The 26,854-nt window shown below is 36.4% G+C and overlaps 3 protein-coding genes and 4 non-coding genes across 10 annotated transcripts; 6 read left to right on the forward strand and 1 right to left on the reverse strand.

Moving 5' to 3' along the window:
* Nucleotides 1-2,547: 2,547 nt before the first annotated feature.
* LOC113541406 (vascular endothelial growth factor A-A) lies at nt 2,548-5,861 on the forward strand. The gene is made up of 5 exons (XM_053240236.1): nt 2,548-2,562; nt 4,158-4,200; nt 5,078-5,277; nt 5,419-5,495; nt 5,759-5,861. The coding sequence occupies exons 1-5, from the start codon at nt 2,548-2,550 to the stop codon at nt 5,772-5,774; spliced, it is 351 nt and encodes a 116-aa protein (XP_053096211.1). The 3' UTR covers nt 5,775-5,861.
* Nucleotides 5,862-7,462: 1,601 nt separating this feature from the next.
* LOC113541828 (U5 spliceosomal RNA) lies at nt 7,463-7,576 on the forward strand. Its single transcript, XR_003404212.1, has one exon. It is a non-coding gene; the product is annotated as a U5 spliceosomal RNA (small nuclear RNA).
* Nucleotides 7,577-9,152: 1,576 nt separating this feature from the next.
* Nucleotides 9,153-9,267, forward strand: LOC117599203 (U5 spliceosomal RNA). The gene has a single exon (XR_004579651.2). It is a non-coding gene; the product is annotated as a U5 spliceosomal RNA (small nuclear RNA).
* A 1,433-nt stretch (nt 9,268-10,700) lies between these two features.
* On the forward strand, nt 10,701-10,816 carry LOC117599202 (U5 spliceosomal RNA). The gene has a single exon (XR_004579650.2). It is a non-coding gene; the product is annotated as a U5 spliceosomal RNA (small nuclear RNA).
* Nucleotides 10,817-13,666: 2,850 nt separating this feature from the next.
* Nucleotides 13,667-13,781, forward strand: LOC117599201 (U5 spliceosomal RNA). Its single transcript, XR_004579649.2, has one exon. It is a non-coding gene; the product is annotated as a U5 spliceosomal RNA (small nuclear RNA).
* A 792-nt stretch (nt 13,782-14,573) lies between these two features.
* On the forward strand, nt 14,574-23,667 carry stx5al (syntaxin 5A, like). Of its 3 annotated transcripts, none has more exons than XM_053240362.1 (11): nt 14,574-14,596; nt 16,729-16,961; nt 18,058-18,128; nt 18,285-18,340; nt 18,433-18,503; nt 18,593-18,709; nt 18,811-18,867; nt 18,943-19,024; nt 20,788-20,885; nt 20,996-21,117; nt 21,254-23,667. In XM_053240362.1, exons 2-11 carry the CDS (start codon nt 16,752-16,754, stop codon nt 21,411-21,413), a joined length of 1,044 nt encoding a protein of 347 aa, XP_053096337.1. In that variant the 5' UTR covers nt 14,574-14,596; nt 16,729-16,751; the 3' UTR covers nt 21,414-23,667. The 3 variants fall into 3 exon arrangements, with proteins under 3 accessions (XP_053096337.1, XP_026794767.1, XP_026794766.1); XM_026938966.3 differs by lacking the exon at nt 14,574-14,596 and adding an exon at nt 15,007-15,074; XM_026938965.3 differs by lacking the exon at nt 14,574-14,596 and adding an exon at nt 15,971-16,105 and having other exon boundaries at nt 21,254-23,665.
* A 13-nt stretch (nt 23,668-23,680) lies between these two features.
* LOC113541408 (protein RD3) lies at nt 23,681-26,648 on the reverse strand. 2 transcript variants are annotated; one of them, XM_026938356.3, is made up of 3 exons: nt 26,538-26,648; nt 25,863-26,158; nt 23,681-25,092 (listed from the first exon to the last, which is right to left on the reverse strand). In XM_026938356.3, exons 1-3 carry the CDS (start codon nt 26,601-26,603, stop codon nt 24,726-24,728), a joined length of 729 nt encoding a protein of 242 aa, XP_026794157.2. In that variant the 5' UTR covers nt 26,604-26,648; the 3' UTR covers nt 23,681-24,725. The 2 variants fall into 2 exon arrangements, 1 of the variants encoding a protein (XP_026794157.2); XR_008304011.1 differs by lacking the exon at nt 23,681-25,092 and adding an exon at nt 26,253-26,297 and having other exon boundaries at nt 25,869-26,158; nt 26,538-26,635.
* Between the last annotated feature and the right edge of the window lie 206 nt (nt 26,649-26,854).

A 26,854-nucleotide genomic window follows, 5' to 3' on the forward strand; every position in this document is an offset into this window, starting at 1 on the left:
CCAACCAGTGTATTCTGAAATCCAGTGATAGTCATCACATCAGTTGATAGGTAGCATGTGCACTGAACTATTTCAGAAGTTCTGACTGATTTTTAAACAGTTCTTTGCTGGGCATGATCAAATGCAGGAATCTGCTATGACTAGATGATGAAAATGAGAAAGCCACGATGGTGAGAAAGCAAGAGTAACCTGTATACTTTTGCTTTCCATGGAGCTGCATGACTAATTTCTATTTAAAAGGATTTCCCCAAAGATATGTCCTCATGGGTTTCTTCCAGCCTCTCTGGTTTCTTGAAGTTGATTGACCATAAAATATAGTGTTAGCTAGGTAATTCAGTTGAATGTGCCATAGAAGATTGCGTAGCTTAAAATAGCAGTAAAAGCAGATGAGTTAAAAAAAAAAAAAAAAAAAAAAAAAAGGTTTTCAGCAAGTAAATATTTACTTAATGTTAATATTTACTTATATATACTATAAAATTTGTTGTTAGTCAAATTTATTTTAAAGAACTCTTGCAAAAAGATTCATGGTAAATACTCAAGTTAATTTTATACAACAAACATTATTGCAGCATTGTATTTAGATATTTAATTTCTTCAAAATGTTCAAAAGGATGATAAAAGATCTCAGACACCTGAACCACAATCAAATCAGGTGGATCTCAAAATCATACAGTCATTGTTGGAAAGGGTTCAAATACACAAAAATGCTGGAAAACCAAAGAATTTGTGGGACCTGAAGGATTTTTCTGAAGAACAGCAGGCAGTTTAACTGTTCAGGACAAACAAGAGACTCTTGAACAACTATCACTAAACAAAAAAACACAGCTGTGGATCATTCAGGTAAAAACACAGTATTAAGAATCAAGGGGATGTAAACTTTTGAATGGGGTCATTTTTATAAATTCAGCTATTATTTTCTCTTGTGGACTATATGTAAACATCTTTTATGTGAAATATCTTATTCAGGTCAGCACTAAATAAACAATAAGGAGCGTGGTGCAGTGCAGGGTGTGATAAGGGCTTTGAGATAAGTGGGCACTGGTCCGTTTTTGACTTTGTAGGCAAGCATCAGTGTTTTAAATCTGATGCAGGCAGCTACAGGAAGCCAGTGGAGAGAGCGTAGCAATGGGGTGGTGTAGGAGAATTTAGGAAGGTTGAAAACAAGTCATGCAGCTGAATTCTGGATCAGTTGCAGAGGTCGAATGGAGATCAGAGATTTGTCTAGGGAGATCACAAGATCCTGATGTGGGGACAAATCACCTGGGATGAACAGCAGTTCAGTTTTGCTGGGATTAAGTTTCAGCTGATGAACTGCCATCCATGATGAGATGTCTGCCAGACATACTGAGATCTGAGCGGAAACATGAGTGTATGAGGGAGAGGATGAGTTGAGTGTCATCTGCATAGCAGAGGTATGAACTCATGTGAGGATATGATTTCACCAAGAGATTGCATATATTCCTTTCACCTAATTTCTTGATTTGGGAACTCATTAACAGAAGAACTTTAGTCATTTTTTATACTTTTTATCCTGGATAAACTGTGTAATGGGGGGCATGGTGGCTTAGTGGTTAGCACGTTTGATTCCCGCCTCAGCCCTGTGTGCATGGTATTTGCATGTTCTCCCGTGCTTCGGGGGTTTCCTCCCCCAGTCCAAAGACATGCGTTGTAGGCTTTTTGGCATCTCGAAATTGTCTGTAGTGTGTGAATGGGTGTGTGAGTGTGTGTGTTTGTGCCCTGCAATGGGTTGGCACCCCGTCCAGAGTGTCCCCCGCCTTGTGCCCCGAGTCTCCAGGCTCCAGGCTCCCGGTGACCCTGTGTAGGATAAGCAGTATGGAAAATGGATGGATGGGTAAACTTTGTAATCTGTGATGTGACAATAAAGTCTAAAGTATATTTAACACTAAAAATAAAAAATAAAAATCTGTGAAACAATTGTAAAAAATTACAATGTTAAAGGTTTGTGAAGATTTTATATCTATTTCCAATAAACAATGAAAAATGATAAATGGTTTCATTTAACACACCCTTGTATATTTTAGTTATATATCCACCAAAACAGGGTGGCACAGGGGTTGCATTGCTGCCTCACAGTTCCAGGGTCCCCAGTTTGATTCCTGAGTTCGAGTTATTGTCTATGTGGAATTTCACATGTTCAAGTGGGTTTCTTCTGACTGTTCAAAAACATACAGGTAGACAGATCAGCTACATTGGTGTGGATGGTGCCTTGCGATGGATCGGTGTCCCAATCAGGTTGAATTCTCACACCTTGCACCCAGTGCTACTGGGATTGGCTCTGGATCCACCACAACCCTGACTAGAAAAAAGCAGTTGCTATATTTGTTTACAATACAATTAAAAGCACATTACAAAACTACACAAATTCTAATCACATACAAATCTATAAAATTCTAACTATAAAAATCAATTAAATTCTAACTAAAGAGCAAAGTGATAACTTTGCCTCATAGTAGTGAGCCTTATTGGAAAAAATTGTTCATTTTGCACCTCCACTCACCTTAATAACAATGCCACTCCTGTCAGGTAATGACTAATTACCAGGTAATGTCACTGTCTTGAAGTGATTCCTGTCTATTTTAGCCCTCTCTTGCATTGGCTGGGTTCAGCTAGATTTTGTTGGGTTTTGACTTGCTATTCCAAGCAAGCCGACAAGTTCTCTGGAATTGAGGTCTGGGGAGTTTTGTCTGGGAATAAGATGAATAAGAAATCTGCAAAACTATGTGATTCACACCAGATTTATTTCTAGGTTCATTGGCATGAAACTCCTTGACAAAGACATAATCTTTCACTTTCCTACAAACAAACACACACACAAAGAAGGGACACATTACTAGTATTAAAATCATTTGTGTGTTATATTTGATAATGTTAGCCACATTTGTCTTCCCAAACCTCTTGACACTTTTAGAAGTGGGCACATGGAGACAAATTTGGCAAGCAGTCTAATTCCTTTATTAACTGCTAAAATTAGCCCACATTTTTAGCCTGCATTTATCTAGCTAATTTGGTGGTGATAGAAGTCCATTATTTAAAGTCCGATGCTAGCTAACATTAGATATCAAACTTGAGTAATTTCATGTAATGTTGCTGGTTATATGTAACAAGAAATTACATAAGCAACACTTACTGTTAAGAGTCAGATAACAAGTAGCCTTTTCTTGCTAACTAGTCCTGTCAGGAAATTTGCAGCATAATATTAGCTACCTAATAGTGTTATCTAAGCCTACCCTACACCTCATTTTTATTTCACATAATGTTGGAAATAAGAATCCGTACATTTGGTCGTCCTTTTAGTGTGCTCAGTGCCCCATTTAGGTAGTCATTGCAACTAGTGGTCAAAAAATGGGAATCACATCAAGTGCTAACAGGCACAATGGAGCAGAAATCACTTTGCCCCTTGCTTGCTCTGTGAGTGTATGAGTGTGGAAGGAGCGTCAGAGAGGACAGTTAATGATACTGAGCTACTGTGTTTGTCTTGCACGCTTTTACAGTGCTGACAGGAGCCACACCTGCTGTATCGAACATAGTTGTTTTTTCTTTAAAAAAAAAATCCATTTGAACCAAAGTTATGAAAATGAATACTGCCATGTTTTTAGTGCCAACTGTTTAGTGTTTGGTCCTTTCCCTGATTAGAAAGGATGTGATTAACAAGTTTAATCTATACTGTTTTGTAAGTACATAACCTACTAGGTGTATTAGTATGTCTCTGGAGTTCAATTATCAGCATCCAGAAATCATTATAATTGCTCCAATTAGTTATAAAATTATAATGTCTGATTTGAATAAAATTGGTGTACATAGTTAGTTTGTTCAAGTTCATTTGTCAATTCTCAACGTCCTATTACAGAGTCACTCTAAAAATTCACTCAGTAAGTCAAGACAAAATAGCATCTCTACTTAATTTTGTTTGAGGTCATGTCTTCATTCATGTTGTCTTGCCATACCAAAATCTATGGCCATGAGCTCCCTTGGCTCTGGATCCATCCAAGCAGTTATTGAAGATGAAAGAGAAAATGAGAACTAGAGTAGTGAAACGTCTTGTGTCTGATCGCTTTTTTTTTTTTTTTTATTAAAAAAAAAAAAATAAGTTACCCATGTCTAATTAAATGTGCATTTTCTCTCTTCTTTTCAACTAGGGCTACAACGAGGATACTGGGGAGAAATTAAATTCTAATGGAGGTACTTATACATTACACATTGAGATTCCATTTTGGTTGGGAAATAATAGAGCATACAGAGTACTAATAAATATATTTTAATAGATGCACTAAGAGGCTTAATATCACAAACTGTTATCATTTTTGCATTTATCTTAATATAATGTACTCAGGTGTTGCTGTTGTTGCAGTTTGTACTCCAGTAGTTATGAAATGTTCTCTTCCATTATGCAGCATCAGTAATACCATTGGACAAACAGAAGCTACTTATTAAGTGAATTACAAAGTTTCAGCAACAAACATTGCTATATAATGATTTATTAATTAGGATATCCCTACAAGCAGATAAAGTTCAGCTCAGAAAATTATCACAGAGTTTTGTCAGCTGCATGCCGTGACTCTTCCATTACACCACCACCACCACCTCCACCAGCATGAATTGTTGAACCAAGGCAGGTTGGGTTCATGGATTCATGCCGTCTGACCCTAACAACCGAAGCAAAAAACAAAACAAAACTAGACTAGACTTTCAAGTACAGTCTCCAAAGTGTCCTTTAAGACACAGTAAAAACATACTTGGTACAATAACACAATATATGTAATGAGCAATGTAGATTTTGATTTTTGCACCATGATAAACATCATCAAAGCATTGTGATAAAGCTTTACTTAACAATGTTTAGATTTGCTCATTTGGCTGACATTTTTATGCAAAGGTGAGACAGGATACATTTGATGGTTTAGATTAATATCTTCTTGACTTCTGATTAATAATCCTTAACCACTGAGCTACCACTTCCCTTATGTGATTACAACTCGGCGCTTCTAAACTGACTTATGTGATTATAACTTGGTGTTTCTACATTAAAACTGAATGTGCCCTTCCTTGTATTCCTCAGGGAAAAGGTCCCTGTCGGACCTTCGGAGGCAAAGTAGCTGCCAACCTCGTGAAAGTTTAGTCAAGGTTTGCGATGAATTTCCAGATGAGATACAGTACACCATTGTGCCTAGTTGTGTACCAGTGCAACGGTGTTTGGGCTGCTGTCCAGATGAGGCAACGACGTGTACACCTCAGAGAAACAAGACAGTTAATTTGGAGGTATGAGTGATGATGTTCAGCAACAAGATACAATCACTGGAAAAAGTTTATCTTGATTCTTTAGATTATATTGACTCAGATCTCATACTTAACTCCTGAAATCTTAACTCTAAATCACATCCTTGTTATATTTTTGAATAGGTGCTCCGTATTTACTCTAATGGCACAAAAGAAACAGTCATATTGCCATTTAAGAAGCACACTCACTGCAGTTGCAGGTAAACCACTTTCATAAAGACGCATAGGAATATCACCACATTACATTGGAATACTGTATATGACATTCAGATTCAGAATTATTTGGTAATTTACTGAAAAACAATGTAAAAATGTATAACCTTAACAACTGTCAATTTGTAAGAGTTTATTATTAATTTCTTAATTCTTGCACAGTTTTATCAGCAGATGCTTCATTAGACTTGTTGACCTTCCATGTGTGTAGTTCTATTGCATTTAATGCTTCCTTTTTTTTTTTTCACAGACCAAAAGAGGAATAATTAAGGATCAGACTATCTTCTTTTTATGACGCATAATTTAATCATTTTATCTTTAATTTTTGTTACATTCTAATTATTATTTTGTTGTATTTAAAATATTTAAATACTGATTTCAGTCTGTACTTTCAAATATGGTATCTATAATGAAAAAAGTACTAAATATTTATAATAATAATAATAATAATAATAATAATGTCATGAACAGTTTTATGAATAAACAAAAGTGAGCTATGAAAGTTGTGTCTGTAATGAACCTATTCACTTACATGTCCTATCACCCTCAGATGTAGTGTCGTGTCGTACAAAAATTGGGTTTTAGTTAAATTATCATTTAAATATCAATCAATTTTTTTTGGAGATCTGCTTTTATACTTGTGTAACTATGTCCAATTTAATGGCTAAATAATGTTATACCTATAATTAATATATTTTCTAAAAATCTTGTATTGTGTAAACACTGAGGATGAACCCATTTACAAAAAGGAAGAATAGTAAAATTTATAACGGGTTAAAATCATGATGCACAAATTCATTCAAGAGTTCTTAAACGTCTTCTTAGATTCTTATTAATTATTAAATATCTTCCTGTTTAGCCTTATATGAATTGTCTTTTTTTTTTTTCAAATAACTATAAAAAATGAAGAGCAGCCTATTTTTAACACATTGGAACATTCTTTATTTTACTCTTCACCCACAGGCTGCAAGGTCAGTTACTTATTTAGTTTGTTAGTAGTTGATGGATCTTTGAAGGGGAAATTTTGTTTCATTTCAGAAAAGGTTTCATGTAGGAAATACATTAAACCACTCAATCAGGGTGTTGGGGCCCTATTAAGTGTTAAAACCAGAGTAGTAAGTGAGATTTCCATTGTAGTCATCATTTTCATGTAACAGTCTGCAGAATTGACAGAAACAGCCCACAGTATAGAAACTGCACACGTTCAAAGGGATGCATCCATAAATTGTAGTTCACACAAACAGGTCTGTGTAATTCAAATGATGCAATCATTTATACATAATAAAAACAAAATAGTTCTATAAATTCATTTCTATGCCTATATACAACACTTACTACATATTACACATTATCCATGTCACTGGATCTAATGCACAATAATGTCCTGGCACAGTGATGAATTGTTGTACAGGGTGAAAGAAATTGCATGAGTATTTCCAAGGGATATGTTTTATGGTAATTTAAACTAGCCCATGTGTATTTCAAGTGAGATAATCATTTATACACAATAAGAATGAAACATTTCCATGTCACTGAAATATTTCTATGTTTTTGAAACCTGGCTTATATAAAATCCACTGTACATATATTTACAACAGCACTTTAATGTGAAACTAAATGAAAGGTATTTTTATGATACATAGGCTATATAACATAGTACATATCCATTTTCGTTACAAAGTCAGCTATTCTGTCTTTTAGAAAATTAATTTTTAAAAAGAAATTATTTAATTATTTAACTTAATTTATTATTTAAAAAGTAATTAACAATTTATAATTTAATAATTAATAATTTAATTAATAATTTATAAATAAATAATTGATTATTTATTATTATTAATTTATGGTTTAATTTAACTTAATGTATTATTTAATTATTTAATTTAATTATTATCAATTATTAACATTTACCTATCTGTGTGTTGTGTGTGCTATAAGACATGACTCCAGACACCTACTCCTTCTTTTCATATCATATAAGTCTTTCACCATTTATTAAAGATTTCCGTGGAGAGGAACATCATGAGTTAAAAAGTGTTGTTTTTTTTGGTGGTTAAAGCTGATGGCAGAGCTTCCTATGAGTGTTTAACACGAAACATTTAGTACGTAACTTTATCTATGTAAACATCTTTTTTCCTGTGTCACATCTGCAGAAAGATCACACTGAAACATGAGATAGATAGATAACTTTACTGATATCAGAAGGAAATTCACAGATTACAGCAGCAAGCACAAAATATTCAAGAAGTAATAAACATTAACATATTCAGTAAAAAACAAAGGTATATATATATATATATATATATATATGTGTGTGTGTGTGTGTGTGTGTGTGTGTGTGTATGTATAACTGTATATACACGAGTCCTCTGAGTGCATGTAAAAATAACTGTGCAGTGTTATTACCCACAGAGAAGATAAATGGTAAGTGTTACTAGATAACGAAACCGTGAGCAATTTTTCAAACTCTCATATACTCCTGTACAATACTCAGTCTCAATACTACAGATTTCTTACCTAATTTTATTACTAATTAAAAAGCACTTATAGCACCCCCACTGGCCAATGGGTCACTAGAGGGACCTACCATTCAAGATTGAACTAACTGTATCATAATGTATCATAAAAGCATTTACATTTAGTATCACATTAAAGTGCTGTTGTAAGCACACACACACATATGTGTGTGTGTGTGTGTGTGTGTGTGTGTGTGTGTGTGTATTAATATATACACTAAATAAATTAGTATTTATTTAGTGTATATATTAATACACACACACACATTTATAATTAATATTACACTAAATAAATGGTGCAAACTGTGCAAAAAAGCAGGTATAGAACAACGGAAGTAGGTAAGATGAGCAGAGCATCCACAATAGTTGTACATTGCAATATTATAATGAATAGCAGCAATGCAGTAAGCAGAATGCAATATATATATATATATGTATATATGTATATGTATATGTGTGTGTGTGTGTGTGTGTGTATTAATATATGCTTACAACAGCACTTTAATCTGAAACTAAATGTAAATGTTTTTATGATACATAGGCTATATAACATATTACATATCCATATCTATTCTCTCTTTTTTAAATGCATGAATGTTTGTACTTGACAATTTAGTTTAAAATGGGGCTGGGCTAGTGCTGGATCAGTATTGCTCTCTGGGATAATTCTCAAGCTCTACACATCATTTTTTTAACACTATGAAATATAGACATAAATAATGATTATACTATTACACTATTATAGTATATAATTATTGAGCCATAATCTGACAAGCTAGGATCTGGCAAGTTTATAAATCTATATATCTATGAAAGCAGACTTCTTTCAGAGAGAGAGAGAGAGAGAGAGAGAGAGAGAGAGAGAGAGAGACCACTGGTTGTGGGGGCGGGGTAATGCGATGCATCCCATGGTGCATTGCGCATATTCGTTTAAAAAAAAAAAAGAAGTATTTTTAAGTAATTTGGCGTGCGTTGGTGTATATCATTTTGAAGTTTGTTTTGTACTGTTTTGTTTGTATTTTATGTTAAGTCCATTGTTGAGTTGAATTACAGAGTGATCATTTGTTTACCGTTACCTAGTAGTGTGTTGCGATTGGTACATGACGTGACGCCGAAATGCGTTCGTTATCACTCTTGTTTCTCTTCATCTCGTATAAATCTTTCGCCTTTTACTAAAGATTTCCGTGGAGAGGAGCAATATGAGTATTCCCCAATTTTTTGTGGTTCCACTTTGGTGTGGAGCTTCTTTTAAAAGTTTAAAAACAGAGACGAATGAAGCGGCTTTATATTAAGAGGTTAGAGGTTATGTGGTGGAGGAGTGCTTCCATTATAGGTGAGTTTCAGTAAACTGGTTTTCTGAGCATTAGCGTTTAGTCTCCTGGGTTTTCTGGGTATTTTTTTCTGAGGAACCTTTTCATACCAGCCTGGGAATGTTCTGTAAAGTCAAGTGGCTTTATTGTCATTTCAGCCATATACAGCTGGTTAGTACACAGTGAAAGGAAACAAATAATTATACCAGAAGTAATAAACATTAACATATTCAGTAAAAAACAAACACACACACACACATATATATATGTGTGTGTGTGCTTTCAATAGATATATAGATTTATATCTGTGGTTAATAACACTGCACAGTTACTTTTACATGCACTCAGAGGACTTGTGGATATACAGTTATACACGCACACACACACACACATATATATATATATATATATATATATATATATATATATGTGTGTGTGTGTGTGTGTGTGTGTGTGTGTGTGCAGTGTTATTACCCACAGAGAAGATAAATGGTAAGTGTTACTAGATAACGAAACCGTGAGCAATTTTTCAAACTCTCTAAATAATGTTTTATGTTATCATATGTTGTGCTGTGTTCAAACTAGATAATGTTGTATGTTATCATATGTTGTGTTGTACGTTAATTCACTTTCAGGTCTGTGTAATTCAAATAATGTAATCATTTATACATAATGAAAACAAAATAGTTATATGTGTATATGTGTGTGTGTGTGTATTAATATATGCTTACAACAGCACTTTAATCTGAAACTAAATGTAAATGTTTTTATGATACATAGGCTATATAACATATTACATATCCATATCTATTCTCTCTTTTTAAATGCATGAATGTTTGTACTTGACAATTTAGTTTAAAATGGGGCTGGGCTAGTGCTGGATCAGTATTGCTCTCTGGGATAATTCTCAAGCTCTACACATCATTTTTTTTAACACTATGAAATATAGACATAAATGATGATTATTCTATTACACTATTATAGTATATAATTATTGAGCCATAATCTGACAAGCTAGGATCTGGCAAGTTTATAAATCTATATATCTATGAAAGCAGACCTCCTTCAGAGAGAGAGAGAGAGAGAGAGAGAGATAGAGAGAGAGAGAGAGAGACCACTGGTTGTGGGGGCGGGGTAATGAGATGCATCCCATGGTGCATTGCGCATATTCATTTAAAAAAATGAAGTATTTTTTTTTAGTAATTTGGCGTTGGTGTATATCATTTTGAAGTTTGTTTTGTACTGTTTTGTTTGTATTTTATGTTAAGTCCATTGTTGAGTTGAATTACAGAGTGATCATTTGTTTACCGTTACCTAGTAGTGTGTTGCCGTTGATACATGACGTGACGCCGAAATGGGTTTGTTATCACTCTTGTTTCTCTTCATCTCGTATAAATCTTTCGCCTTTTACTAAAGATTTCCGTGGAGAGGAGCAATATGAGTATTCCCCAATTTTTTGTAGCTCCACTTTGGTGTGGAGCTTCTTTTAAAAGTTTAAAAACAGAGAAAAAGAAATCTAAGGATGGTAGTGAATCTGTGCTGGAGGTGTGCGAACATCATAGCTGAGTTTCAGTAAACTGGTTTTCTGAGCATTAGCAATTTAGTCTTTTGGGTTTTCTGGGATTTTTTTTCAGAGGAACCTTTTCATACTGGCCTGGGAATGTTCTGTCAAGTGGCTTTATTGTCATTTCAGCCATATACAGCTGGTTAGTACACAGTGAAAGGAAACAAATAATTATACCAGAAGTAATAAACATTAACATATTCAGTAAAAAACAAACATATATATATATATATATATATATATATATATATGTGTGTGTGTGTGTGTGTGTATGTATAACTGTATATCCACAAGTCCTCTGAGTGCATGTAAAAGTAACTGTGCAGTGTTATTATATAACCACAGAGAAGATAAATGGTAAGTGTTACTAGATAATGTTGTATGTTATCATATGTTGTGTTGTATGTTATTTCACTTTCAGGTCTGTGTAATTCAAATGATGTAATCATTTATACATAATGAAAACAAAATAGTTCTAATGAATTCATTTCTATGCCTATATACAACACTTACAACAGCACTTCAATGAGAAACTAAACTAATGATACATAGGCTATATAACATATTACATATTACACATTATCCATGTCATTGGATCTAATGCACAATAATGTCTTGGCACAGTGATGAATTGTTGTACAGGGTGAAAGAAATTGCATGAGTATTTCCGAGGGATATATATCTTATGGTTATTTAAACTAGCCCATGTGTATTTCAAGTGAGATAATCATTTATACACAAAAAGAATGAAACACCTCACTGAAATATTTCTATGTTTTTGAAACCTGGCTTATATAAAATCCACTGTACATATATTTACAACAGCACTTTAATGTGAAACTAAATGAAAGGTATTTTTATGATACATAGGCTATATAACATAGTACATATCCATTTCGTCACCTATTCTGTCTTTTTTAATGCATGAATGTTTGTGTAATTTCAAAATGACTTGGAAATTAATTTTTAAAAAGAAATTATTTAATTATTTAATTTTAATTTATTATTAAATTAAATAATTAAACTGGCCAATGGGTCACTAGAGGGACCTACCATTCAAGATTTGTGACCATTGCTCATTGTTAACCTATCAAATCGCTGCTGAAAGCTGATTGGCTGATGATGGCCATGCTTTTTAAGAAACCAGTTTGTCTTAAACAAAACTGCTACAGATTAGCATACGGATGGCAAATCCTAAATTTCAGTTCGATCGGCTCCATGGTTCCTGAGAAACAGTTTTCTGAGCTTAATTCCACCTTCTATTGATGACCATGTCCACAACTGGGCATACCTCCTCAGGACCTTGTCTGGAAGGGGTTTGTCAAGTTTTGGTCAAGGCTATGCAAATACTCATGAGTTAAAGTTGTTTGAATGAATTAGTTCATAAATGTTCATAAATCTCAACATCTTTCTCACATCAATTGATGGAGAAACTCTCCCGAGCCATTTGACACCAACTTTGTGAAGATAAGATTAGTTACCAAAAGTAGGTTTTTCAGATTGTGCAAAAATTTTGTCCTTAGACCTCACAGATTTTGAGATATGGGCCAAAATGTAAAATGGTGTGCTATAGCATGTGGGAGTACTACAGAATGACCAAGTTTCATATCTGTAACACACATGATTTTTTCCACACAACCGATCACAAAGCTGTTCACAAGCACACTTCTCATGGTCAGATCAGGCATGTTACACTCAGTTTGGTGTCGATATCTCACAAACTGTTGCATGCAGAATATGAGGTGGAATAATAATGAAATCAGAGAAGGATTAGTGTGTTACTTTCATGACACACTAAATAAATGGTGCAAACTGTGCAAAAAAGCAGGTATAGAACAACGGAAGTAGGTAAGATGAGCAGAGCATCCACAATAGTTGTACGTTGCAATATTATAATGAATAGCAGCAATGCAGTAAGCAGAATGCAACCAAGACCAAAAATGAATGCAACACATGTCCAATGAACATCCACTGTGGTGGTGTATAAAGGCAAAATCACAAAAACTCTGTCACTGTCCAAATACTTCCGGACATGACTGTATATATATATATATATATATATATATATATATATATATATATATATATATATATGTATGTGTATGTGTGTGTGTGTGTGTGTGTGTGTGTGTATTAATATATGCTTACAACAGCACTTTAATCTGAAACTAAATGTAAATGCTTTTATGATACATAGGCTATATAACATATTACATATCCATATCTATTCTCTGTTTTTAAATGCATGAATGTTTGTACTTGACAATTTAGTTTAAAATGGGGCTGGGCTAGTGCTGGATCAGTATTGCTCTCTGGGATAATTCTCAAGCTCTACACATCATTTTTTTAACACTATGAAATATAGACATAAATAATGATTATACTATTACACTATTATAGTATATAATTATTGAGCCATAATCTGACAAGCTAGGATCTGGCAAGTTTATAAATCTATATATCTATGAAAGCAGACTTCTTTCAGAGAGAGAGAGAGAGAGAGAGAGAGAGAGAGAGAGACACTGGTTGTGGGGGCGGGGTAATGAGATGCATCCCATGGTGCATTGCGCGTATTCGTTTAAAAAAATGAAGTATTTTTAAGTAATTTGGCGTTGGTGTATATCATTGTGAAGTTTATTTTGTACTGTTTTGTTTGTATTTTATGTTAAGTCCATTGTTGAGTTGAATTACAGAGTGATCATTTGTTTACCGTTACCTAGTAGTGTGTCGCGATTGGTACATGACGTGACGCCGAAATGGGTTTGTTATCACTCTTGTTTCTCTTCATCTCGTATAAATCTTTCGCCTTTTACTAAAGATTTCCGTGGAGAGGAGCAATATGAGTATTACCTAATTTTTTGTGGCTCCACTTTGGTGTGGAGCTTTCTTTAAAAGTTTAAAAACAGATATTAAGTGGTGGAGGTGTGCAAACCTCATAGCTGAGTTTCAGTAAGCTGGTTTTATGAGCATTAGCATTTAGTTTCCGGGGTTTTCTGGGATTTTTTTTCTGAAGAACCTTTTCATACCGGCCTGGGAATGTTCTGTTAAGTCAAGTGGCTTTATTGTCATTTCAGCCATATACAGCTGGTTAGTACACAGTGAAAGGAAACAACGTTCCTCCAGGACCAAGGTGCTACATAAAACAAAACACAGAACTACAGTAGACATTACATATATTTACATAAAGTGCACAGTGCAGACAGCACAAGACAGTGGGCACAGCGAGTTACAGTGCAGAGCCGACTAGCACACAGTACTAATAATAAAAAAAAGAGTCTTATGACAGTAGTGCAAAAGATTGACAAAATAAGTTGCTGGATGTAAACATAAGGAGTAGCAGCCAGGTGGAGAGTATAAATATACAGTACATAATAAATATTTATAGCAGCAGAAATTGAATACAGGTGTGTGATGCTTGATTGAGTGTGTGTGTGTGTGTTTTCAGTCCAGTCCCTGAGTTGAAACTCAACGTTTTCTTATGGTTACATGACAACTAGCAAGGCATGTTAGCAAAGGCTGCTTTTAGGGATTAACTGCAAACTACACTTCCGGGAACCTTCTTGTGACGTTCTTTAAAGGCGTCACAACAGGAAAATGACACAGAGACCAGGGGCCTGTGCTTCGTACGTCGCTTATTACATCTGAGCTCAAAAGACACATCCGAGATGATATGATCCAGCTAATCATTATCTGGCTAAGTAGGTTCTTCGAACACACCTGTTGTTGATGATTAGTATGGCTGGATGGAGTTATCTGAGATCATTGCGCGTTCACGCGCTGGTTTAAAAGGGGCTATGTATCGATAGTAGAAACACTGATCAGCAGCGCTGCTATTGGTTGCCCACAATGGCCAAAGAGTGTGCTCACTTTTTCTCAGCAACAGAGCAAGAACTCTTAATGGAGGGCTATGGCGAGTTCCACAATTTAATAAAAACCTCAGGGAACAGCTCAAAGGCTGCAAAAGCCAGGAGAGAGGGTTGGCAAAAAGTTGCAGACAAATTAAATGCATAAATAGTGACGGTGTTGGATGTTTTTATCACTTATTACAGTATATATTATGTACTTTTCTTTTTTTAATTTTCATAATTACTTTAATCTTTTATATTAGAGCCACCACGGGACCCACTAGAACTTGGGAACAAGTAAAGGTGAAATACAAGAATATTCTGCAAAATGGTAATATTAACTACATATACTGTTCATGTACTGTATGTGTAGTGTTGTTGACATACACAAGTTCTCAGCATCTCCAGCAGTGTAAAGGAAAGTGCCACTCGCAAACAATCTCAACGCGATGCACACAGCTTGTGCTGTTGTTAAAGCCCTACTCCGACGAGTCCAACCTTTACTATGAGGTTCCAACAAATTAATCATGTAAAAGACACCCTCAGATGAAAAGCCGTATCTTTCAAAAAGTGCTAATGGATCCTGTCTGTCCCACAAAATTAAATTAATTAATTCTAAAAGCTCTGCGAATTATCCTCGCACCTTCTCGCGTAAAAACGGGCAAGACATCTTTACAAAAGTAGCAGTTAATCACATAAACGTGTGATTTTCAAAATCTATCTTATAAGGAGAAATATTAACAGACCAATTATAACAGAGTTTTAATCCAAAACTAAATAGACTCATTTATCTAATAATTAATTAGTATATTTTAGTCTATTTAGTTTTGCATTAAAGTGCTGTTATAATTGTGATTAATAAATGTGATATGATTAACTATTATTTTCCTAATCTTAAAATATTGCTAATTGACTTTCTCATAGACATATATACAGTATTTATCCATTTTTAATTTTCTGTTTTTGGGGAATTTGCGAATTCTTCACTGTTAGTTGATATTATTTCAAATGTTATTTTCCTCGGACACTCAATGTTTACAAAATATTAAAAATATCAGAAGCAGACCAAGTAAATAATAATTCATAATTCGTATAAACCTAAGGCAATATATGGATATATTTTTTCTATGATTCAAAAATTATTTTTAAAGAACTCTAAATGAATTTGTGTATCATTATGATTTTTAATTAAAAAAAAAAAAAAAAATCACCTTCTACTGAGACTTGTAAGAAGACGTGGCAGTGACGTCACGGGTTGTGTTGGAACCCGGATGTTCACGGCTAATAGCGCAGCTACACACACACAAAAAAACAAAAAACAAAAACCAAAAGGGAAAGTAGCTGAAGTAGCTGGTTTGTCTGGTAAAACAGTTTATTTTATAGTCTAATTGGTCATATTGTAATGTCTAAAACTGGGTTTCAAATGTATGTGGAGTGTTTATTCTGACAGAACAGCTGTTAGAAATTCACTTAGCCGACTGTCATCTGTCTTAGCTAGCTAGCTTATATGGAAGATTAGTCAGTGTACAGGTTTTTATTTCTGTCTCTGTTACTGATTTGGTCTGTTTGAGAAGTTATTATACTACATAGTTATATATTATTGCGATAAAATTAGTAAGAATAACAAAAGCTTGTACAAGAGAGAAGTTAGCTAGCTAATGTTTATTGCCCAATACCTGTTGGTTTGTATCTTGCACCCTGGTCAGGCAACCTTCCAGCTCAGAAGTGCACTTTTACTGAATGTTATACATTTTTATCCATTACCATGCAGGAGATACTTTTAATAGATGTTTCATATCCATGACCATGATACTAATGCATTTTAACAGATATTTCTTATCCATGACCATGTAGGAGATACTTCTGCATTTTAACAGATGCTTTTTCAGTATTTAGTTACTTTTCCTAAACCTTATACTAATCACTACATGTAAAATTGTATTGTACTATCCCTCCATGTGTTGATTGTCCTGTCCTGTTCTCAGGTATCTGATGTGTAGCAGCACTCATGAATACCCGCCGGCGCCACACTCCTAGGAGCAACCAGGAAGGGGTTTACACTGGGCCTTCACAGACCCAGACCCAGCTGGTCCAGCCGCTGGAGACCCCTCTGTCTGTACCTCTTCCCCTCGCTCCTCCTGTCGACTCCATCAGCATGTCCTGCCGAGACCGCACCACTGAGTTTCAGTCTGTGTGCAAGTCGCTGCAGGGGAGACAGGTGAGCAGGATTACTGCTGGATCCTCTGTGGTATACACTGTGGTATTCTGGCATAGTGGAACACAATTAAAGGAAAGCTCATCCCTGAAACACATGGAAACTATGTTTATATTGAAATATTCATGATGTGCTAATTTGTTGTTGGGTGTTATATCTACAGTATTCCTGTAAGAATTTATCAGGTGTGTTCCACATTAATGTCACATTGTTAACACAGTTACAGTGGCGTTTAATAGGAGAAAAATTTCACAGATCTCAAACATAACAATCAGTTTCGCTCCTAAAAACAAAAGAGCAGACGCTTTTCTTCCCCAGTCACCTTTTTCCAGTGACGTTGTAACGATGTCACATTAATGAGAAATCCAATGCAGAGGTAGTGGAGACTGCAGAATTTGGACTCAGACATTCAGAATGCTATGCAGCTATTCAACACAGTTATGCTGAGTTACGGTAAAGTATTAACATGACAGTTGAAGCTCTATTTGAGCAGAATGGATAGATGAGGGGGTGAGAGAGCTGGACAGAATAAAGGACTAAATCACTGCTGGGTAATGTAGGAAACCATTAACCAAAGTGAAAATAGAGCAACGTGTCAATGAAAGAAGTTGAAACTAAAAAAAAAACAGTCAGCTCTTGTGCAACAGTGTGGTGGGTGGTGATATTGGGCACATGACCAAAAGAAGTCGAGTGGACTAGAAGTATTAGAAGCATAATTTCAAGGTTTTGGCTTTCAGAGTTTATTTAGTAAAGGATTAAAGGTGCAGTATGTAGTTCTTGGCATATAATAATCATATAATTTCAAAGATACCCTGGAAAAACTGTGATTAGTGATCCAGTGAATCCTGCTAGTTTTTTGTTGTTGTTGTTGTTGTTGTTGTTGTTTTGAGCTTCTGTATAAATTTTGTCTGCCCCTGAAATGATCCCTGTCTTCAACCAAAGTATACCTGCTTAGCCCTGCCTCTTTTCATTGAAAGACAACTCAGGAGGCATACAAGGTGGGAAATCGGTTAGGGAGATGGAAGTGCTTGCTCGTTTTCATTTTCATTCACCTTGCAGAGAGCTCTAAAAATGACAAACTGCTTCTTTAACCCACTAGAATGGAGCACAGGGCATTAAACCAGTTCACAGCGCTATCAGGCAGAGGAGTGACTTCACGCTCATGGCAAAGTGAGTAATAAAGCTTTCTTCCCTTAACTCCTACAGTGTCTTCCTAATTGCTAAGATCGCCAAACTGCTTCTTTAGTTGGCTTTAATTGCTCATTTTTTGGTCTTTTTGGACATCTGATTGAAAAGAATTTTATTTTTTTCTTATGTCTTTTGTAGGAGAATTGGCAGGGACCTTAGCAACACCTTTGCAAAGTTGGAAAAGCTCACAATACGTAAGTGTCTGCAAAACAGTTCAAGACACTTGTCCAAGGCTTAATCTGTGTCCTGTGTTGAGGTTTGTGACCTTCTGTGCTTTTGATCACAGTGGCCAAACGGAAATCCCTCTTTGACGATAAAGCAGCGGAGATTGATGAGTTGACGTATATTGTGAAACAGGTATAGATGTTTATGGTTTATCTTGCATGCATAGCTACTCTTTTTTTTCAGTTCTGCACTTTAAATTTGTCTGTATTTTTTTTCCTCAGGATATTAACAGCCTGAATAAACAGATAGCCCAACTCCAGGAGCTTGTCCGATCCAGAAATGGCCAAAACAGCAGACATCTTCAAACACATTCCAATACTATTGTTGTATCACTGCAGGTATGGACACCTCCCAAACATCTACTGACTTAAATAAGCCAAAAAATCATCTTTTGAAAAGGGAGATGAGATTTAATGCCTTTTGTGCTTGTCTCTTCCAGTCAAAATTGGCTTCAATGTCAAGTGACTTCAAGTCAGTTCTGGAAGTGAGAACAGAGGTAAATCGTGATACAAATGAATAAACGTTGTGTTATGAATATTTCATTCATATTATTGTTGAATTAATTTTGCAGAACCTGAAGCAACAGAGAAGCAGGCAAGAGCAGTTCTCTCAGTCGCCAGCCTCCACCTCTTCCTTCGATAACTCCAGCTTTAGTAAGCTCCAGCTTTACAATTCACCATCCTGTAGCTGATAAACAAGTGGATGTGTGTTAATATTAATTAATTAGGGTCCAAGCACCAAGGGTATGGGCATCCAATTTCACCTACACGTAGGAAGACAGACAAATTTCACAATTGCATCCATTAACTCCACCCAGCAGGAAGTCAGCTATTTTGGATTTTGTATATTTTGCCTGGTACCAAACTTGTAAATACTCCTTCTAGACGGTTCATTTGATTCATACCAGAGTTGCTCAGGATGATGTCAAGATACTAAATTGCTAAGGAAATTTAGATATCTCGAACAGTGTTGCCATTGCGATGCTCTCAGTCAACATGTAACTACACGCAATCGGGAACCGAGTCATAATTCCACTGTACATCATGCACTGTGGCCCAAAGTTCACATGGGGCATAATCACATACACATGCCTGTAGTGATTCAGTGATATAGCATCACCATAGTCCTTCTAGAGAAGTCATCCAATTCATATGAAATTTCCTCAGCATGATGTTAAGATATCCATGATGCTAAATTGCGAAGGAAATGTTGATATCTCATATGGTGCTGCCATGGCAAGGCAATAAATTAAAATGTGATGATGCTCAAACAGGAAGTGTGAAGTAGTTCCACTTCACATGATGTGATGTTGGCCACATACTTTAAATGTATGTTAAATGATGGGACAGTCATATACACATGCTAGTAGAGTGGCGTTGGGGCTTGATAGCACCCCTGTGACATTTTTTGAAAATGTGGGCATCCAATTTCACCTATATGGAAGAAATATTGTTTGTCATAAAAGAAATTTCACAATCAAATCCATTAACTTCGCCCAACAGAAAGTCAGGATATCCCTAATGTTTCCATGGCGATGCAGACGCAAACATGTATGTCCGATAATGAGGCATAAGCGCATGGACATGCCAATAGTGATCCATTGTCATAGCGCCACCAACTGGACACAGGAAGTGATGTTTATAAAAAAATAGTTTTTTCCAATACTCTACCTAGATATTTCATCAGATTCTTACCAAGTATATTAAATGAGGGGGCCTAGTTGCATACTGTTAAGATTAATGATTCATTGTCATAACGCTAACACATAGCAAGAAGAATGTTTTATACTCTCTGTAGAAGATTAATCAGATTAATGTCAAATTTCGTCAGCATGATGCAAAGACATTTCTGATGTTAAATTGCGAAAAGTTGATAACATTTTGAACTGTGGTGCCATGGCAATGTAATTAAATATCCCATGATGCAGTTTGAAGAGCTGGTGTTGTGTAATTCCCATGTAAGTCGTGGGATGAGATTCAGATTTCACATGTGCTCTCTTGGGTTTCCATAACCCAATGTCATAACAACCACATGGCCATACTGACACAGTATCATAGCACCACCAACTGGCAATAGAACGTGAGGTTTTTTTTACATTCTCTTATAAAAAGAATCATCAAATTATAGGAATTCATCACACACTGAGTGCACCTTGAAAATGCAGAATGTTTGTATTTGATTACATGTTGACTGGCAATGCCTTCACAACACAGTTAATTTAAATATGGTACTGTTTAAACAGAAAGTTTCCTTAATCATTCACAATCCATCATGCGACGGAGATGATATTTCAGTTGCGTATTAATGTAATGTTCCTCATGTCTTTAACATGTTGCTGCACTCTTGGTGCTTGGATCTGCCAGTCACTGATTATATATATATATATATACTATATATATTTTTGATTTCACAACAGGCAATTCAGTGTTGATGCAGGATACTTCCAAGAAAGCAGATATCTCCATAGACATGGATCTCCGTTCCAGCCAGCAGATGCTTCTCCTCAATGAGAAGGTGGTTCATAGTGTCATAGTTTATTCATTATAAGGTTGCAGATGTTAAGAGCTGAGAGTTTTAATGTGATTAAGCTATTCTGTTCTATTAATATATGTGTGTATTGTCAGGACTCTTTTATTCAGGACCGAGCAAACACTATGCAAAACATAGAGACTACTATTGTCGAGCTGGGATCTATTTTCCAGCAACTGGCCCACATGGTGAAAGAGCAGGAAGAGACAGTTCACAGGTAAGAGAAAAGACAGTCATAAGGAAGGCAAGAGAACCCTAGTGATACATGTACTAAATCTGGAATACACAAAGACGCTAGTTGTTTTGTTTGCTCATATGCGTTTTAATCCTGTATTTTATCTTCCACATCACAGGATTGACGCTAATGTAGAAGACACTCAACTCAATGTGGACTTCGCTCATACGGAAATCCTTAAGTACTTTCAGTCCGTCTCCAACAATCGCTGGTTGCTCATCAAAATCTTCCTCATCCTCATCATTTTCTTCTTCATCTTTGTCGTCTTCTTGGCCTGAAAACTATGCACGACGTGGCAATTCAGGACTGAGTCGCTAAGAAGAAGCATTTCTTGACAGGAGGGAACAAGTAGGGAGTTAAACTGTAAAATAAAGCAAGGATCCCTCAGCTTTGGTGTGGCTAGAGGTTGTACTGTAGAGTGTCCTTAAATAATGTGACTACAGAATCTGCACCTTTGGATCATGAGCAGTGTTATGTGATACTCCTAAAGTAACTTGGTAATACTGGCAGCAAGTTATTTTTTGTGGCCAAAAGGATTTGGTTTTAACTGTTGAGTAATTTTTTACACATAAACATAGTCTCATCCCACTTAGATTAGAAGACAGGGTAGCTACACCATTGCAGCTGTAAATATCTTATTTCGTTAATGCTTTTAATGCTCATTAGGCTTTGGGAATAATATGAATAGCGTGTAACTGGTGCTTACATCTCAGGCATTCTTGCACTGTGATTCAGTAGCCATGTTTATGTTATGATACAGTGATATAGATTTGGGCAAACCTCTTAAATAGGGCACTGTGCCAGTTGTGCCTCATTTAAAACTAGCCTATTCAGGAGATCACGAGTTCAGATCCTGGTGGTGCCACAGCAATTTGTGGCCAGGAGTCAAGAGAGCAAAGTTGGATGGCCAATCGTGGGCTTCTGTGAGCTCGTGTATGCAGATGCGGTAGATACCTTCACGTGCCTCAGAGGAAGCTTGTGTTAGTTTTTAATCTACAAAACAAATGAAAAAAGTACATAAGGGCAATGTGTGCATTTGGCCAAAATTGGAAGAAAGATTTATTAGCAATTCAATTATTTAGGAAAGACCCAGATTTGCCATAACATTGGCTTCAGGAATAGTCAGCAAAGAAGGTCTTATTGCAGCACTAAATCAAATAAAACTGTACTGAGAAAAACGGTCTTAATGGCATAAATGTAGAGATAAACAGTATGCTAATTCCCATTAGCATGAAAGTTATAGCAATTACTGCATTTTATTGAATACATTAGTACCATAGATGAAGTGGCAGCAGTTTATTTCAGATATCCAATTCATATCATAAAGTGCAATTTTAGGGTTTAAAATTTAAGGATGCAAGTAGACACTAGCTCACTGTTCATGCCGACATTCCACTTCTTAAAACGTACAGCTATGCTGTGGATAAAAATCCAGCAGGTAAATGAGCTGGCCTGAGCATATAGTTAATATAACTTTAATTTCTTGTTTCTTGCTCTGCCCTGTTAGTCTTCATGTGAAAATATCCACTCTGTCTACAGCCACTTTCTTCCTTAACGGTTGCAGTTCATCACTTTTTAAAGAGTGGTAACAACTTCTCATGGCTTCTTTATACTTCCGGTCAGTAATTTTTGACAGATTCAGAATTACAGAAATTTCTGTTTGTTCTAAAATTACAGGGTTTCCCAAAAGTCTCTGTACACAGGGGACTCTGTACGCCAGCACCACGTCAGTTGTGCCTTCGTCAGTGGATGTTCGTGGACGTCCACTTCTTGGTCAGTCCGTAACACTTCCAGTCTTTTTGGATTTGTTAATAAGTTTGGCAACAGTGTCATGTGCCATGTTTCCTTTTATAGTCCATCGCAACCTTGCGACAGCTTCCAGCCATGAGAATGATTTCAATATGTTCTTCTTTTCTCAAAGGTATTGTCAAAGACTGTCTGTAAAAAAAAAAATGATAATAATTTTGAATAATTTTGAAAGACATTTTGCTAAAAATTGTTAATTTCCTCTATGTATAGAGACTTTTGGGACACCCTGTAAACCATATTACTTGTTTTACATTTTAACAGTAAATTTGATGTAATATTGATCAGTATCTTAAATTATTGAAGTGAAAATAAACTTACTATTGTTCATTGTGTTTTATGTGGCTGTACATGTGAATACTATATAACTAAAACTGAACCTGTAAAGCTTTCATAACATTTCTACAGATGTCAGAATCTGTAAGTAAGAAGTGTTTATGCACATATTGATTCATGCTTTTGTTTTTTGGTCATCTACTAAATTCATGATTTTTATAATGCATTCAGATTTTTGTTCAGCATAATCTTTACAGAAATAATGTTCTGTGGTTGCAGTTAGTCTAGAGTAAGGCATTTCCATCCCACGCCTTTTGATCAGACCAAGATGAATCAGCATCTGATCTGTTTTGTAGGCAATAATGATAAGGAGAAGGACCAGGGCTGGCTGTTTATGTTGATATGCATTTGAGCAGGTAAGAGGTGCTAGGAATGAAACTATTATAGCGTTTAATAAAATAATAAAGTCTATAAAAAATACTTATTGACATGTTAATATCTATAACTGGTTGTTCATTTGTACAACTGAAAAAAATTGAAAGGAAGGTAACTGGTTAGAAACTATAACATGCTCACTACAATCATGCTATAATCATGGTCACTATGGCAAGGATATGTGGGCAGATATGTGTACATCACTAACATTCGTTCAAATACACGAAGTTCTTTTGGCCAGTTTGACTGATCTTTTTAATGCACGATGAATTTCTCTTGCCATGTACACCATGTTGGTCGCACTGTTGCAAAACAACTTTTATACAGACTTCAGATACAAAGCATGAGTTAGAATCCCAACACAGCTGGGAGTCCAAGAGAGCAAAATTGGCCATACTGTCTAGGTGGGAGAGACGGGATGCTCACTTTCACCTGTCAGTCAGTGGCAACACTAGATTGAGCATCTGTGGGCACATGGGCGTCTGTGGGCTCATGCATGCAGAAGGGGGCAGAGAGCGCTTTCCTCCGAGTGTGTTACGCTGCCCTGTGACGCAGCATGAGCAGCAGTTTAAAAAGATGCAGTTGACTGGCTTCATGTGTCTCAGAGGAAACACGTGTTAGCTTTCACCCTGCTGGGTTGGTAGCTGCTGTATGATAGGGGAGAACTGGTGAAAATTGGGGAGAAAAATAAAAAAACAAAAAAAAAACAAATGTGAAGCAGCGAAGGGCCTAACCGAGATCAAATGAAAGCTTTATTTTTAGGTTATAGGGTATACAGGCTATATGCTGGACAGCCATTACAATAGCTTTTATTTTTTAATATAGCGCTATATAAAGTAACAGTTAAAATTGAGCTATATTGGCACTAATTAATTAACATCTAGTTATTAAGTAGCTGTGTGCATCAGTTATGTACATAAAATAATAGTTGTTTCTCTGATATTGCTAATTGTCATCATTTTTCCATCTGCTTTTCAAGCTCGGTCTATATGGTTGTACATTTTTTTGAGCTGAAATCAATTTTCAACAGCAAATGTATATTCACGTCATAATTACGTCATCATTGCAATTCCTCAGGATTGTGCACTCTCCTCTATGGAACTAAAATCAGGCATGCTCCTGACTCTCCGGCGATGTGGGACCACCACTCCATGCTCTTCATCCTTGGCCCAGGCCTCGTCCTCCTCACACACTGTTTCTCTGTCCTGCTCTGCTGCTCCTCTGCTCCAGTGGTTTTTGAGGCACTGGTGTGAGGACAGGCCAATGGAGAAGGCGCTCTTACTACGATGCTGGCTCCAGAAGATGGCTCGAGCCCGCAGAGATCTCTCTCTGAAGGTTAAGTCTTCATGCTGCTCGTCCAGACAGTCACACAGTACCAGGCGGAAGAGCCGCGGCACCTCTGTCACCTCCGGTTCCAACTCTGTCACCAACTTCCTTAGTCTGTGCAGAACATAAGAACAGGGAGGTCATAGAGGTCATGAGATGTCAGCATATAGCACGATCAGGATGAAGATTCACTTGATCATGCATTCATTCATGTTTAATGTAGGTTCTACATGAGAACCCTAACCCTTGTCTATCCACCGCTTTGGGCTTTCGTTCACACTGCACAAAGTACCTGAACTTTTGGAACCAGACATGTATAATTGTGCATTTTCCATTGGTCACTGGTCCAGTAGCAAAGATTCCAGTTGGTCAATGTAATCAAACTGTTACTTTTTTTTAATCACAATCAGGCTCAGTGAAAACAGTATATAGGTGATGTGAACTGGTGGTGGGCATTTAAATAACTGGTTAAAATGAAATTGTACCTTTGCCCTGAGACGAATGATTGCTTTTAGTTCAAATTGACCTGATTTCCGACCTAATTTTTTCCCATCAGTATTTTCTTTCCCATTTTGTCCCTAATTTGGTTTTTCCAGTTCCCAACCCATTAGCAAGCTCTCCCCTATCAGACAACAGCTACCAACTGGGGAGGGTGAAGGCTAAGACATGCGGCTTGTGCTGCGTCACAGGGCAGAGTAACACATTCGGAGGAAAGGTCTTCCACATACATGAGCTCACAGACATCAGTTTAGGGTTTATATGTATGGTCTTACTTTGTAACTTTAAAAGCCTGCATTTCATGTGTGCCTTACCTTATCATCCACTCACATACACAGTAAGGGTTACTATCACACATCCTTCTACCAACAAACTTGATGACCCACCTGAGAATGACAGGGCCACACTGAGAGGGAGGGATCTTTAAGCAGAGTTCCTGAAGCTCTAACAGCTCTCCAGGCATGATCTCATATGAGGACTTCTGCTGTGTCCCTGCCAGCCAGCTGTAGTCCACACAGGAGCTGCGTCTGCGAATCTCAGCTGCCCTCTCCTGACAGAAACGCTCGGTGCGCTTCAGCAAGGAGCTCAGCTCCTGCATGAGTGTATGGGTCACCATCTCCGCAGGCGAGCGCTGACTAGGACGCTGAGGCTCCACAGTGAATGTGGCAGACCAAGGAAACATCTGAATAGAGGACAGGAGGACATAATATCCAGCAATGGTCTGAAGCAGTGTAATATTAAATACAGAGTAGACTCAAAGATAGTTGACATCATACCTTAGAAACTTTTAGGAAAATGGATAGTTAAGGATTCCTAGCTTCCTATGATAGAGAAACACTGCTGTAAGGTTCTAGATAGAAACACTAACAGTCCCTTTAAGGTTCATGATTGAACTTTGTTTTTTCTAATAGTATAAAAGAAGTCCCCACATATACCTTGCCATGTTTACACAGCTCTATCACTGCTACATTGAGAGCTTAAAGTACTAAGAGTGTCGGAAAACTAACAATCACTGAGCACAGTGGCAAGTTGTCCTAACTATAGGTAATAAATGAGCAGACCTTGGTAATAAATGAGCAAACCCAGCACGATGTGCAATAGATGCTAGAGTCCCCTCTTGTTGTCATCAAATGAGCCAAACATATTTACAAGATCCTGGCACCAGTCTGTCCTGCATGGCTGGCGAGTGGCTTAAAGCACCTTTTCTGTCAACACAAGCTAATAGGCTGAGGATAAATGTTAATCCGCTATTACTACAGTGTACTTTTAGCCTGTATTTTAATGCTTCAGCACTTCAGGACAGATAAAAACAAGTAAAACCAAGCTGTGGCCTTCTTGTTCACACAATCTGGTAAAGTTATCTCACTGTATTTCCAAA

The sequence above is a fragment of the Pangasianodon hypophthalmus genome, chromosome 15 (genome assembly GCF_027358585.1).
Source record: "Pangasianodon hypophthalmus isolate fPanHyp1 chromosome 15, fPanHyp1.pri, whole genome shotgun sequence".
NCBI classification, from domain to species: domain Eukaryota; kingdom Metazoa; phylum Chordata; class Actinopteri; order Siluriformes; family Pangasiidae; genus Pangasianodon; species Pangasianodon hypophthalmus.

Excerpts from the sequence above, each read along its gene's own strand:
- LOC113541406 (XM_053240236.1), top strand. Across the intron at positions 4,201-5,077 it reads GAAATTAAATTCTAATGGAG|GGAAAAGGTCCCTGTCGGAC; the intron begins GTACTTATACAT and ends TGTATTCCTCAG. Across the intron at positions 5,278-5,418 it reads ACAAGACAGTTAATTTGGAG|GTGCTCCGTATTTACTCTAA; the intron begins GTATGAGTGATG and ends ATTTTTGAATAG.
- stx5al (XM_053240362.1), top strand. The coding sequence starts at position 16,752 with ATGAATACCCGCCGGCGCCACACTCCTAGGAGCAACCAGGAAGGGGTT. Across the intron at positions 18,341-18,432 it reads GTTGGAAAAGCTCACAATAC|TGGCCAAACGGAAATCCCTC; the intron begins GTAAGTGTCTGC and ends TTTTGATCACAG. Across the intron at positions 18,868-18,942 it reads TTCTGGAAGTGAGAACAGAG|AACCTGAAGCAACAGAGAAG; the intron begins GTAAATCGTGAT and ends TTAATTTTGCAG.
- LOC113541408 (XM_026938356.3), bottom strand. The coding sequence starts at position 26,603 with ATGACAACAAGAGGGGACTCTAGCATCTATTGCACATCGTGCTGGGTT. Across the intron at positions 26,159-26,537 it reads TTTGCTCATTTATTACCAAG|ATGTTTCCTTGGTCTGCCAC; the intron begins GTCTGCTCATTT and ends TCCTCTATTCAG. Across the intron at positions 25,093-25,862 it reads TGTGGCCCTGTCATTCTCAG|ACTAAGGAAGTTGGTGACAG; the intron begins GTGGGTCATCAA and ends TGTTCTGCACAG.